Source organism: Chanodichthys erythropterus, chromosome 12, assembly GCF_024489055.1.
Source record: "Chanodichthys erythropterus isolate Z2021 chromosome 12, ASM2448905v1, whole genome shotgun sequence".
Classification (NCBI taxonomy): domain Eukaryota; kingdom Metazoa; phylum Chordata; class Actinopteri; order Cypriniformes; family Xenocyprididae; genus Chanodichthys; species Chanodichthys erythropterus.
Window position 1 is genome coordinate 45,298,639 of NC_090232.1, and position 13,560 is coordinate 45,312,198.

Consider the following 13,560-nt stretch of genomic DNA (forward strand, 5'->3'; position numbering starts at 1 on the left):
CCTTGTGTTTCCCTGGCGATGAGTCACACTGACGCGAGGAAGAGGAAGGATGAAGCGTGAGGAAGGGAAGGCAGAGTTTGATTTTAGTCCATCAGCGTTTGTGGATCCAGCAAAGACCAGGAGGAGGAGGACAAAAAAAAAAAAGATTTGCAGAAGCCTTTATGTGGTCATAAAGACAGATGTCTGGCTTCAGAGGAGAGTCACACAGCTTTTCTGCTGGACACAGGAAGAGGGGAAAAAAACAGGAAGAGCAGAAGTCCTTTTCTGAGAGGAGAGCGAGAGGATGGAGGGAAGGACCCGGACGGAGAGCTCAGCATCAGTCTCTTCACTGCGCCTGAGGAGAGATGAAACATCACTGTCAGATCACTGGATACAGAAACAACTGAGCAACACTGCTTTAAACAACGCCTTCAACACACACAAACAAACAATACTTAATATACAGTACTGCGCAAAAGTCTCAGGCCACAATTACATGTTTTAGCAATGGTATAATTACCATATACAATCATTTCTCAGTTTCCTTACTAGAATATAAACAGTACATTTGAATGCAATATTAAAAAAACAGTTTTAAGAATAAGATAGCTTCTATAGGCTAGTGGCAAGTATTTAGTGACCTCTCCTTACACTTGAGCAATAGCAGGAACAGGTTCTGGAAGACCAAGAAATCTTTCAAAATCTGATGAAGTTTCTCAGAGTTTCTTTCTACTGATTTTTGCTTGATTTTATGTACATATTTACTGTATTTTCTGTTTGTATCATAATAAAGAGACTGAAAATAAATGTGGACGGTCATTAAAACATTGCAAAAGTCTTAGGCCTCCACCAGCTTTGTTTTTAGCACAGTACTGTATATTTTTATCATTTATAATTGTTTATTCATATAAAACATATTTTTCTAACAAAGCTCATGGCTTTGCTTCAGAAGGCCTTTACTAACCCACTGGAGTCGTATGGATTACTTTTATGATGGATTGATGCATTTTTTGGTGCTTAAAAACTAGTCAATGCCATTGCAAAGCTGGGAAGAGCTTATTTAAATTTAACTCCGATGGCGTTCCTCTGAAAGATTGTCATATACGACTAGGATGTCATGTGTGTCTAGGATGGCTTGAGAGCGAGCAAATCATGGGATCATTTTTTTGGGTGAAGTATTCTTTTAACCTGAATTTAAAATACTTGCCAACAATGGCTGTTTAGATCAAATGGTTCTTCTGACTGAAAAAGCAAATTCTCATAGTAAAAACAGAGGGATCACTGATTGTACCTGCTGGCCCTGCGGTGTTGCACCGGGCTGTCCGGGGGCCTGTCCCGTCTGTCCATAATAAGCAGCCTGCTGTCTGTAGTACTCAGCCCACGCGGCGCTGTAGTCCGTCTGTCCCGCGGCTGCGGCTCCTGCGGCTTGAGCTCCTCCTGCAGCGGGTGCAGCGCCTCCTCCTGCCGCGGCTGATGGACACAAACGAGAGAGATCAAAAACACTGAGCTGGAATGATGGGCAGCCTAGGGTGGGTTAGTGTCACTTCCACCAGATATTTACAAAACAAGCTTTCAATAACATGAAGCCCGTACCCATCTTTTTGTAGTACTCCTCCCAGGCCTTGGTATAGTCGGGCTGGGCAGTCCCTGGAGCAGCTTGGCTCTGGTCAGCGGGAGCAGCGGCGGCTGGCTGGGCCGCAGGCGTCTGTCCCGGCATAGCGCCCCCTCCAGGCTGCTGGTAGTACTGTGCGTAATAAGCCGCCCATGCTGCGTTAGGATCTGTTGCTGCTTTACCTGAGAGAGAGAGATAAATAAAAACATCATTACATAGATATTCCTACAAATCAACTTATTAAAAGCATCAGTGCAGAAGGACTCACTGGGATCATGCGGCTGCCACTGCTGGTACGCGTTTCCCCAACCCTGTGGATACTGACCTCCAGGAGGACCACCGCTGGAGAGAGAGAGAGAACAGCCTTGAAAATGTGCAAATAAGACCTGCAAAATGAAATCTTAACCATTTCACTGAAGCTAATATGCCATTAAGGCAGTACTGACTGTGGCGGTCCACCAGGGGGTCCTGGCTGGTACGGGTTTGGGTTGTAGGGGCCCATGGGTCCAGCAGGGCCTGGCCCACCCGGTCCGGGACCAACAGGGCACAGGGGACCCTATGAGGAGACACAAACAAGTTAAAACCAGCAAACACCAGTCAAGTTAAAAGCACAAAAGCGATTTTTAATCGTACCTCGATCTTGTCCTCGATCAGCTGTTTGGCGTGGTCGATCTGCTGAGGTGAGCCTCTGATGGTAAACAGTTTGAAGTTGGGGTCACCGTTGGGCGGTGGCTGGCGTGAGATCTCCACGAAGGCGCCGGTCTGCTGGTTGATCGCTTTCACGTTCTCACCGCCTCGGCCAATCACGAGACCGCATTTGTGGGCGGGGATTGAAAAGGTCATCTCGCCGCCAGGAGGGCCCCAGTTTCCTGGGCCACGCCCCCTGCCACGCCCACCCGGTGGCATGCCTGTGCCAGGAGGACCGGGAGGACCCTGAGAGACAAAGATTAACCAATGTAAGACACATGAGGAAAACATGGACCGATTTGTGGAATCCAGTCATAAGTGAAATTTACTGTATCCAAAATTTTGGATGATTAAACCAAAAGTAGTGCTGTACATTCACAAATGCTAGTCCATATGATCTGATTATTAGCAAAGAGACTAAACTGCTCCACTCATTAACATTTATATTTAAGTCTATTATACATATTTTGTAGATGGTTCATGAACATCTCTAGAGCTTTGAGAGTCACAAACATTTCAACATTCAATTAAAGAAAAACTTAGATAAACAAATGTCTTAACTCAACAAAATAAAAGTTTGCTTTAATGAAGAACGTTATATTATACAGTTTAATGTGTTAATAATAATAATAACAACAACAACAACAACAACCTTTAGGAATAACACTTTCATTCCATTTTTAAGATGACATTTTTAAAGATGAATCAATTGTTAATGTTTCATGCCTTCATTTGTATTAAACGAAATCCAGAAATAAACAATTTTTTAAAATGTAAAAAAAAAAAAAAAAAAAAATCCATAGGGCTCTATTTAAAAAAAAAATATAAATTTAATACAAATTGTTAGTTATGAATTGAATTAATCAAAAATAAAAACAAATTGCATTTTTAGGCCCCCATTAAATCAGTTTAATTTAATTGAACTTTTAATAAATTGTTGCACTGTCTAACTTTAATTCATTAGACAAGCTTTTGATCAATAAAATGTCATTTATTCATTAAAAATGGAACCCAGAAAGATAAAGAAAGGAAAGAAAAAGTGGAATTTGAGAAAAAATAAAGCTGATTTCATAAGGCCCTGCCAATTGAAAGCTTGTTGGCAGAGATTCCTCTGGATATTTCGCTCACCCCCCCTCCTCACTCACCATCTCTCCTTCATCACTCACCCCTCCTCCTTCCTCTCGTACTCTGATGCTCTGCAGGAGGTCGTTGATGATACTGGCGGCGTGTTCGCAGCGGTCAGGAGGACCCATTACATGAGCGATCTTATCTGGACCGGTACCGTCATCTACAGAAATGGGAGAAACCGTTACACACTACCCTACTATAAAACACTGAGTTGGACAAGAGCTCAAAAACAAACCTGGTTTAAACTGTATCCTCACACCAGCATCATTTTGAATCTTCTTGATCATCTCACCACTTCGGCCAATCACAACGCCCACAGAGTGACGTGGAACAGGCACCTGTCCAATCAGAATGAGACTGTCACACTGGTATCTAAATGCAAGCAATTTAAACTACTGAATCGAACACGCACCTCGATTCCTCCACCACCACCGCCTCCTCCACCCATTCGAGAGCCGTACTCATTTCTGTCGAAGCCTGGATGATCCCGCTCTCGCAGGATCTCCTGCACCATTTCACGTGCTTGCTAGAGAGAAACCAGACAAAACCTGAGCATCAAAACCTGACAGGCTTGTTAGAGGTACAACAGGTACCAAACGTGGAACGGAAACAGGTGAGAGGAAAGAAGTGGAGAAAGCGGACACACCTGGACTTTGTAAGGATCTCCAATGATGCGCAGTGGTTTGTCCATGTTTGGCCCCTGAGAAGCATCCTGAATCAAAATCATCTTCACACCAGCTCGCTCCTGAAACACACAAACATGTTAATACTAGTTCAAGAGGAATTTATACATTTAAGGGAACAAATAGCCCAAAAAGAATTTATGGACATGAAGCTGTAAAAACAAGATATGAGGCTCTTTAATATGAACTCATAAATATTGATTGCATAATTGTATTGGAAAATGTACAATGACACTTGCAATGGAATACTGTATTAAACATTTGCAAATAAAGCAATGTTTTCATGTGTACAAGAGAACAAAATCATCAGTTCCTGAGAAATTGGCACAAAATATCTAAAAAAAAAAAAAAAAAAAAAAAAAAAAATGGAAGTTGCTGCAATCAGGGAAGAAACTGTGGCTATTTTTCCTCCATCATAAATGACTTGTGCCTCACAGAGCACAGACTTCTGGGAGGAAATTAAACCAAATCATTCTGATGACAGACTTTGGCTCTGTCCTTTCAAATCAAACCAACATTTGAGATGCTGTGATGTGACTGGTCCACTGGTTAGTCCAGTTATCCAATCAGACCGTGTTTAGGCAAATTCACACTGAGTTTGTTGCGTATCCATCACAGTTTATGCACATTCCTTTTTTGGTGGACACATTTATCTGCCTTGATTAAATGCATTTTTTTTTTTTTAAATGATTTTTTTATAAATGTATGCATATCTTGGTGTTTCCATCCAGCGCTTTATGTGATATCCCAAAATATAGATGGAAACATAGCTACTATATTAGTTACACTACCATTAATAAGTTTGGGGCTGTTAAGATTTGTTTTAAATGTTTTTGAAAGAGTCTTCTGCTCATCAAGCTTAATTTGATACAGTAAAAACAGTAATATTGTGGATTACTACAATTTAAAAGAACTTTTCTATTTTATTATTTTAAAATAATTTATTCCTGTGATCAAGGCAGTCTTCAGTGTCACATGATCCTTCAGAAATCATTCTAATCTGATGATTTGATGATCAAGAAACAATGTTGAAAACAGTTGAGCTGCTTCAAATTTTGTGGAGATGTGTGAATAAAAGCCTAGATTAAATCTATTAATCTTCTAAAGTGATCATGTCTCTTCATAAGACTTGGATCAAAGCACTCAGTTTATATGGATTTATTTTATAATCTCTTTATGAAGGTTTAGAAGCAGTGTTTTTGGTAAATATAATGGAGGGACCGAAATCTCTCAGATTTCATTAATATATCGTCATCTTTTGAAGATGAACGGCCTTATAGATTTGGAATGACATGACGGGGAGTAAATGTCAGAATTTAAATTTACGGTTGAACCAACCCTTTAACTCACTAAAAAGTGTAGATTAGAGTAACTCGCTCCAAACCTCTTAGATTAAAGCCTCTCTGTACAGACAGACGAGCACAAACTCTACCTGCAGCTGTTTAATGGTCTCTCCTCCTTTGCCGATGATGAGACCAGCTTTCCCTGCTGGAATGATCATTTCTTGCATGTTGCCGCTCCCATTGGTCGACTCGTGGAAGGAGGGGGGAGTGCCCCGCCCCCGAGAGACAATGTCATCCAGTAACATTTTGGCTTTCCTGCATTGGACAGGTTAAAAGGTCAACACCATACAGATTCACAATGCAGATTTAAAAAAAAAAAAAAAAAAAAAAAAAAAATGTGAATAAGCCCAAACGTACTGGATGGCTTCAGGGCCTCCGGTGAGAGACACGCTCCTCTCTGGAAGACCACCGCTGTCTAAAAGACACAACACCAACAGACTCCGTCACGTCTCGTACATTCAAGCAACAAATATCAGGAAAAACAAACCGAGGAAAGAAGTGAACAGAGTTTGAACAGGTGTGTCCGCTTGACTCCTGTGAACCCGTGTTTGACTCGCCTGGAGCAATCTGAACTTTACAGCCAGACTCCTGCTGGATCTTATTGATCTGCTCTCCACCGCGACCAATGACTACAAACAGACACACACATCATTTACTGACCGCGTAAAAAAAAAAAAATATTTTAAATTCAAAAATATAAACTTTAAAAACATCCAGACCTCAAATACACATTATATAATATATAATACACAATATAATAAAACTTAATTGTAAATACTTTAGGACTGTCACTAACGATTATTTTGGTCTATTTTGACGATTATTCTGATATTTTCTGTGGTAATAAAAATAGATCTAAGCAAAGACCTAAGCCTTTAAAATGATTTAAAATACATATAACAATTAAGCAATATTTGTATCAAAAGCATCAAAAGCAAGTAATCATATGAAAACTGTTAAAATACATTGTACATAATATAAGCTATGTATAATGTATAATAAATGCCTGCAGAGGGCACCATCAGCCTGGTGATTGTTGTTACACTTTACAGCAGATCAAATCCTTGTTTAATATTGGTGAAATAATTTGGAAATTCCTTTATGATAGAAATGCTACAGCCACTGTCAACTTCTTGATCTAGAACATGTGGACATCAAAACATGCAAACTAAGAGCAAGGGTTTAAACTTATTTTGAAATTGTGTTGAACAGTTTGCACATTCAGAAACATACGGATGTATTCTCCTGTGTTGGTGTAGGTTTATAAATGATTTACCTTACAAATCTGATGAAATGGCACACAATGTATTCCCAGATGAACATTATAAGCAACCCAAACTCTCAGCATATGCAGATATGGAGTTTGAGATGCTCTATGCATATAAAAAAAAAAGTTAACGTGGAGCAGAATTTACAGTGAACGGAGCTGCTCTGAGACGCACGTAATCTAAACGCATGAAAACCATTAAAACGTATGTATATTAAACCCGCCGGGCATATATTTAACTGAATCGCTGCCTTTGTGAATTCACAATACCACTATGCTGTAGTATTAAATAGTAAAATGGTTAAAACCAGTATGCTATAACATTTATAGTTTTTACATGGTTTTAATGCGATTCGTCGATTCTCAAGGAATGTGCCATTTAACCGGTTACTCAACGCGAGCAAAATGCAATCGAGGATTTAATTGAGGAATCGTGACAGCCCTAAAATACTTTATAGAATTTTAAAGATATACACAAGTACTATGATTTTATATAAAATACTATGCATGTTGTAAATAATAATGAATGTATATTGTATATAATTCAATTTTCATGTAATACATGCATATCTTTAATTCTATATTTGTATGCATATACACACATACATGTATATATACACACAGGGGGTTGGACAATAAATCTGAAACACTGGCCAATATAGCGTTGGAGGTTTCACAGCTATATGTGCAGTCTGCTGGCCAATCTTCACTGAATTTACGTTTCATCAGTAAGTTCAGTGTGAAGAATGAATTAGCAGAGCAATAGCACAACTGTACATAGAATATACTGCAATCAACAACATAATGGGAGACAAACTGTTGGTGCGCGTCTCACTGGCTCATCTCTGACCAGGGGTGTGTTTCCCAAAGCAAACTATGGTCACAAGTTCCATCTTTACCAATAGAGTTCAATGGGACTTACGACCATAGTTGACCAACGATGCTTTCGGGAAACACCGCAGGACAGCAAGTCTTTGTGGTGTATCAGGAGCTACGGTATAATGTTGCCATACCACCACAAGAGATAAACCACATCCAACAGGAGTAACTTGGGCTGTCAGGCTGCTATAGCCAAACCTTTGATCACTCATGCCAATGCCAAATGTTGCTTTCATTGGTGCCAAAAGTGCAAATCTTGGGCTGTGGACAATATGAAACATGTATTGTTCTCTGATGAATCCACCTTCACTGTCTTTCCCTCATCCATTTGAGCTACAGTGTAGTGGAGAAGCCCTACAGAGGCTTAACAGCGTTGGATCAGTGATGGTTTGGACTGCAATATTATGGCATTCCCTGCTGTGATTGATGGGCACATCACTGCCAAGGATTATTCTGGAGGACCATGTGCAGCTAATGGTTCACACATTGTACCCTGAACAGGCACAGAGCTAGGGGTGGACAGGTGTGGCCACCATTGGCACAAGCTTGACCAGCCCTTTGGTCACCCTGCTCACAAATGCAGTCTCTCTTTTTTCCTTGACAAAAAGGAAAACTAGATGGAGAACTATCTCTTTACGACCACAGCAAACGGGTATCCAAGGCTAAATCACTAAATATTGAGAATGCAAACAACTGGCCACTGATCAGAACAAGCTGATAATCATGATGTAAAAGTCGAATATGAAAGGCTGAGCAGCGGCAGTGTCTCTATACACACCTTGCAACCACATTATTGTGTTACACAAACCTGATAACTACCTTATTAAATAACTCCACTAATAGTAGCTGCTCCCCTTCTACTCTTCTTTAAAGCTACATGTGAAGGGTGGCCAGAAATCACAAAAAAGCAAAACAGGCCCCCTACAAACATAATATAACAAACAGACGTGGCAAAATTGTACCAGGAGAACAAATATAAACAATATTAATACATTAAAAAGCCTGGAAATCATGAATAAGATATCCAAATAGTTTATATTGAACCATTATAAATTGATTTAAGTAAAACTAACATGACATTGAAATATAATTAAACAAAACTTAATTACAAAAACTTAATTACACCTTTGAGCACATTTTGGCAGCACAGTTTCTCTCATATATAAAGGAGGGGGGCTTAAAGGACAATAAATTAAATGATTCAAAACTAAGTTTAGAATCAAATCTGTGCATATAGACAAATCGAAATGATTCAAAATAAGAATCAAATTTTAATCAAATGGCGATTCCAAAAGATTCACCCCTATAAAATATGGAGCCGATTAAAGCAGAATCAAAACTGTTCATGCATGCATGTACTCACTCATTATAGAAAATCACATTTAACAACATCTCAAAAGTATGCAAAAACTGTTATGCGAGACCACAATACAAAGCACAAATTTATGTTTCTTCTGTATTTTAAAGTAAATACCTCATTTAGTGAAAAATAAATGCATGTGCTGTGCATTTGTACAAGCAAATAGGCACAAATTGTGTTATTCTGTAAAGTACAATACAAAATTACAAATACAAATGACATTTAAAATGCATAATATAACTAATTTTACATCCTGACGTTCGTGTTGCCAGATTCTGCCCTCGCCACATTGACATTCTTGCGCATGAGGATTCAAAGAGAACACAATTTCCTTTGTATCGAGTTCAACTTCGATATGCAACTGTTGCATTTATTTTGACAACTAAAAGTATGTTAAAGGGGACGTCAAATGCCATTTCATGCATTCTGACTTTGTTAAAAAGAGTTGGATTCTCATGCTAAACATGGCCAAAGTTTCAAAACACAAGTTAGACGTATGAAGTATTTCTCTGCCAAATACACTCCTTCAGGGTTCGTATAAGTTTTGGAAAGTCTTTTTCGAGTATGGCGCTGTATGACAAAGGAATTCTTTGTATAGTCACTTCTCCCAGAAGAGCGCACGCAAACATCCAGCAGAGCGAGAGCAAGTGCCACACATCAAAGTGCTTCGTTCGCGTTACGGAAGTCGTCGGCAGCGCTGCACAGTGTTAACAGCGGATGCAGTCTGTTTTTCCATCGATCATCTCTCATGATCAGCACAGTCACCAGATCTGAATATTATTGAGCCACTTTGGGGTGTTTTGGAGGAGCGAGTAAGAAAACGTTCATTGCCCAACATCAAAAAGTGACCTCGACACCGTTCTGGAAGTGGCCTCTGACGTTTATGTCACTTCCAAGAGGAACTGATGCTGTATTGGCCGCAAAAAGACGCCCTACACCATACTACTAAATTATTGTGGTCTAAAACCAGGTTTCAGTTTCATTGTCCAAACCCCTTGTGTGTATATGTACATATATATGTATATATACACACCTAAAAATATAATTTAATATGAGCCTGACTGCAATTCACCAAAGAACGTTCAGTATTGAGCAATGCATGATGGGTAATGTGAACTTACTGAGCCCAACCATGCCGTCAGGGACTCTGTACTCTTCTGTCATTGACGAGGGACGTACACTACAGAAAGACAAAGAACAAGCACAACAGTCATGAAAAGCTCAGCAGACAAATGCAGCAAGTTCTCAGTAACTTATAGTCGGGAACAAAACTCCTTTTAGAAAAGTTTCTTAAATGATGCACATTCAGACAGACATCTTTAGTCGCTGCACCACATCTTAGTGCTTTTTGAGTGCCCGTTATGTATAAAAGATGCCATGTTATGATAAAAATAGTCTTAACTTTCAAAAGAGTGCCTGTATTTTGCTCAACATCTGATCGAGTCAGTGGAACTCGAAACCAGCCTAAATATACAGGTCTGAGTAGTTATTCTGGCCGTCTCAAAGGGTCAGATCTGCAATCAGTATTTATGACTCAGATGAAGCGAACGTTAGTAACCGCTCTGATCCGAGCGCACTCTTACCTCTGCTGGGAAAGGGCAGCCAGCTGGGCTCCGATAGCTGTGGATGAGACAGGGATAAAATCATTGCTCTAAAAATACACACACATTTGCTTTGAGAAGAAAGTAAAGGAGCTCGTACACAAGGCTGCAGCGTTGTCCCTGTCGGATGCCATCTTCTTACTTTCAGGCTGATCTGAGGGAAAACACACAAGAAGAGTTCAAAAACAAACTCAGGCGAGCGGGACCGATTCAGAGCGCGTCTCACTGCCGCCGTACCTCCGTCCTCCAGCGATCGTTTCTGTGCCGCGAAGGGATAACTCTCTGCTCCTCCGTTATTGCTCATAGGGGGACCCGTAACGTCTCCGCCGATCTTTGCTGCGATCTGGAAAACACAAGTTAAAAATCAGCATGCTCAAATTACGTACTAGGAGTACTATAGATCTTAGGGCTTCTTATATTATTAAACACTATGTTTTCTGGACATACACTATTGTTTCCTCATTGTACTCTTTAACTGCAGCCATTACATATTTAAAACAGTAATATTCTATACTAAACCTAAACTAATCTTGACAAACTATATATCATTTGAAAACTTACAATCTCTCGTGTACATATTTGGTGACCGATTTTCAAAATAAATTACACAGGAGCAGTAATTTATCAATTTGCAACAAGCATATTTTCATACTCATAAGGCATGTTCAGACAAATCTCGAACATGAAAAATCAAATTGGTTTGTTTTCATGCCAAGAGTTTTTTTTGAGAAGGAAAAAAGGTCTGAAAATTTTAATAGAAAGAAAAAAAAAAAATACATTTATGATTGTGGCGGCGATCAGTAACCCACATATGTTTTTATGTTTATTAGAGGCTGAATTCATATCAAATTCTGCCAAACTTCCCATACTACTTCTATATAGGATGTCTACTTCATAAGTAGCATGAAAATAACGGAAATATATGGTCCAGATCACTCAAACCATATGTAGAAATGGAGGCGCCTTTATATGGTCAGTAATGGAGCTTGGTTGTAATCTAGTGAAAAAGTGTGGTACTGCGCCCAAACAAAATCTTACTGAAAGCTCATTTTTTGAGATATCAACTTGAAATTTCAAACAACTTGTTCACATTTTTGGCATTGATTTCCTTGCAGTTTTAGGCTAAAACTTGTTTTGTAAAATACATATTTTATATTATATTTTTTTACATTTTCATAAACTTAACCTTCTACAACTTTATTCTGTTTCACTTACATAAGTTATTTAACTTCTACAATAATCTACCAAATGTCATTTTTAAAACAAGACAAGCCTTATGTGTATATTCCAAAGTATTCTTGAATTACAACCATTTAAGTTTGGATATTGCATTTTCATGCCTAAAAAAAAGTGGGGTGACAAAAGGTGGTAAAAAAAAACATGGTAAATAAATACTGCAATCTATCAGTGAAAAGGTATATGAAAATACCATAGTATGTTCATTTAAAACTACAGCCATACTATAGTAATTCACATTTTGAGTAAACAAAACTTGTTTTTTGTAAATGCTACTATGACGCTAGGATGTTTTACAGGACATGTACACAACAACACCATGATACTAGCATTGTTTGAGTCCAAAACCATGGTAATACCATGGTACGTTTATAAAACCTACATGAAACACGATAAAACGATGTTTTGGACATTTACCATGGTAGTTCCACGTTACTGCTTAGACTATCGTGTACGTACCATGATGGTACGTGAATATGGCAGTCATTCAGTACCACGCTGTCCATTAAAGCATCTCAGCGTTACCATGTGCTGCCATTACGGTTCACAGCACTCGTTAGTAAAGGTAAATATGACCTAGATATTCGTATTGCTCAATTAAACGCGATCACAGCTCATGCTAACAGATAATTGTCGCGCACACCGGCTCATGTGCGTGCGGCCCTACGCGCTGCTGACCCACAAACGCGGCCCGCTCGCTCCCGCACTGCGGATCACTCACCTGTCGAGCGCGCTGTACCGCATCGGCGAACGCGTCTTTCTTGAGTCCACCGGCTCCTAGAGCCGCTCCGGGCCCGGGCGGCGGCACCGCGCTGTATTCAGACATGTTGTCCGTGCGGAGGGGTGAAGTGTGCGGGATACGGCGGGGAGGTCTAGGCCGGGCGGAGGTGCGCAGACGCGGGAAGACAAGCGAGACAAACGCATGGGAGGGACAAAAGGCCTGCAGGTCTGAAAGCGCGCTCCTATAGGCGTTCTTAATGAGTGGCGGTTGCGATGGCCAATCAGAGAGCAGCTGGAGGCGGGAGTAGCGTGAGCATTGCGCCATTGTCCCAATGAGTTGTGTCGAAAGGAGACGTTAGGAGGGCTGGACAAACGCAACGCATAGAGACTGCCGCTGTGAGAGGGAGCCAATCAGCGGCCTGGAGATTCTAAAATAGACCAATGAAGTTGAAGGAAACGCTGATTGACAATGATGGACGTTTAGATTAGCGTATAGGGACTTTAGGACCGTGTAACCTTGGTGGTTATAGTTTTCTGCTCAGTGCTTTTTCTTGGTATTTTTATTATACGGTAGAGAAGTTTCCATAAAGCAGAGATAAAATGATGATAAAAACTGTCAATGATTGTTTAGTTTAGTTTAATTTAATTGAATTTACATACATTCTCTTGCATGCATTCAGTTATAGACTTTCAAAGAAAAATACACGGCAGAACATTAAAAAAAATACATAATCACAATACAAGGGTTTTGTTTACATCGAAATAAGTTCAGTAATCAGTGTCTGAATACACAAAATCATTTGGGACAAACGAAATCTGCAAACTTTGTTTGTTTCCACACAAACTTTTGAGAAATGGGTGTAAGTATGGTGAAATAAACTAGATTTTATTGGAAGCAGAATTATTTTAGCTAATTATTGTTGTTATTTTAAACTAGCCAGTAGTGTTTTATTTATGTCACAGCTTAATTAGGGGGCGGGGCTTTCTCATTCTAGACTGGACACACCTGTGAGTGCAGGATGATGTCATCAATACTGTTGGTCCGTTTTTCTCAGGAGAGAAAGA

At 39.7% G+C, this 13,560-nt stretch overlaps 1 protein-coding gene across 3 annotated transcripts; it reads right to left on the bottom strand.

Moving 5' to 3' along the window:
- Positions 1–191: 191 nt before the first annotated feature.
- Positions 192–12,722, bottom strand: khsrp (KH-type splicing regulatory protein). 3 transcript variants are annotated; one of them, XM_067402468.1, is made up of 18 exons: positions 12,497–12,722; positions 10,777–10,882; positions 10,640–10,693; positions 10,522–10,558; positions 10,060–10,118; positions 5,990–6,061; positions 5,790–5,847; positions 5,522–5,687; positions 4,053–4,151; positions 3,819–3,932; positions 3,642–3,744; positions 3,445–3,566; positions 2,225–2,524; positions 2,038–2,147; positions 1,860–1,933; positions 1,573–1,773; positions 1,271–1,449; positions 192–334 (listed from the first exon to the last, which is right to left on the bottom strand). In XM_067402468.1, the coding sequence occupies exons 1-18, from the start codon at positions 12,599–12,601 to the stop codon at positions 326–328; spliced, it is 1,968 nt and encodes a 655-aa protein (XP_067258569.1). In that variant the 5' UTR covers positions 12,602–12,722; the 3' UTR covers positions 192–325. The 3 variants fall into 3 exon arrangements, with proteins under 3 accessions (XP_067258569.1, XP_067258568.1, XP_067258570.1); XM_067402467.1 differs by having other exon boundaries at positions 3,424–3,566; positions 12,497–12,721; XM_067402469.1 differs by lacking the exon at positions 5,990–6,061 and having other exon boundaries at positions 3,424–3,566; positions 12,497–12,720.
- Positions 12,723–13,560: the final 838 nt, after the last annotated feature.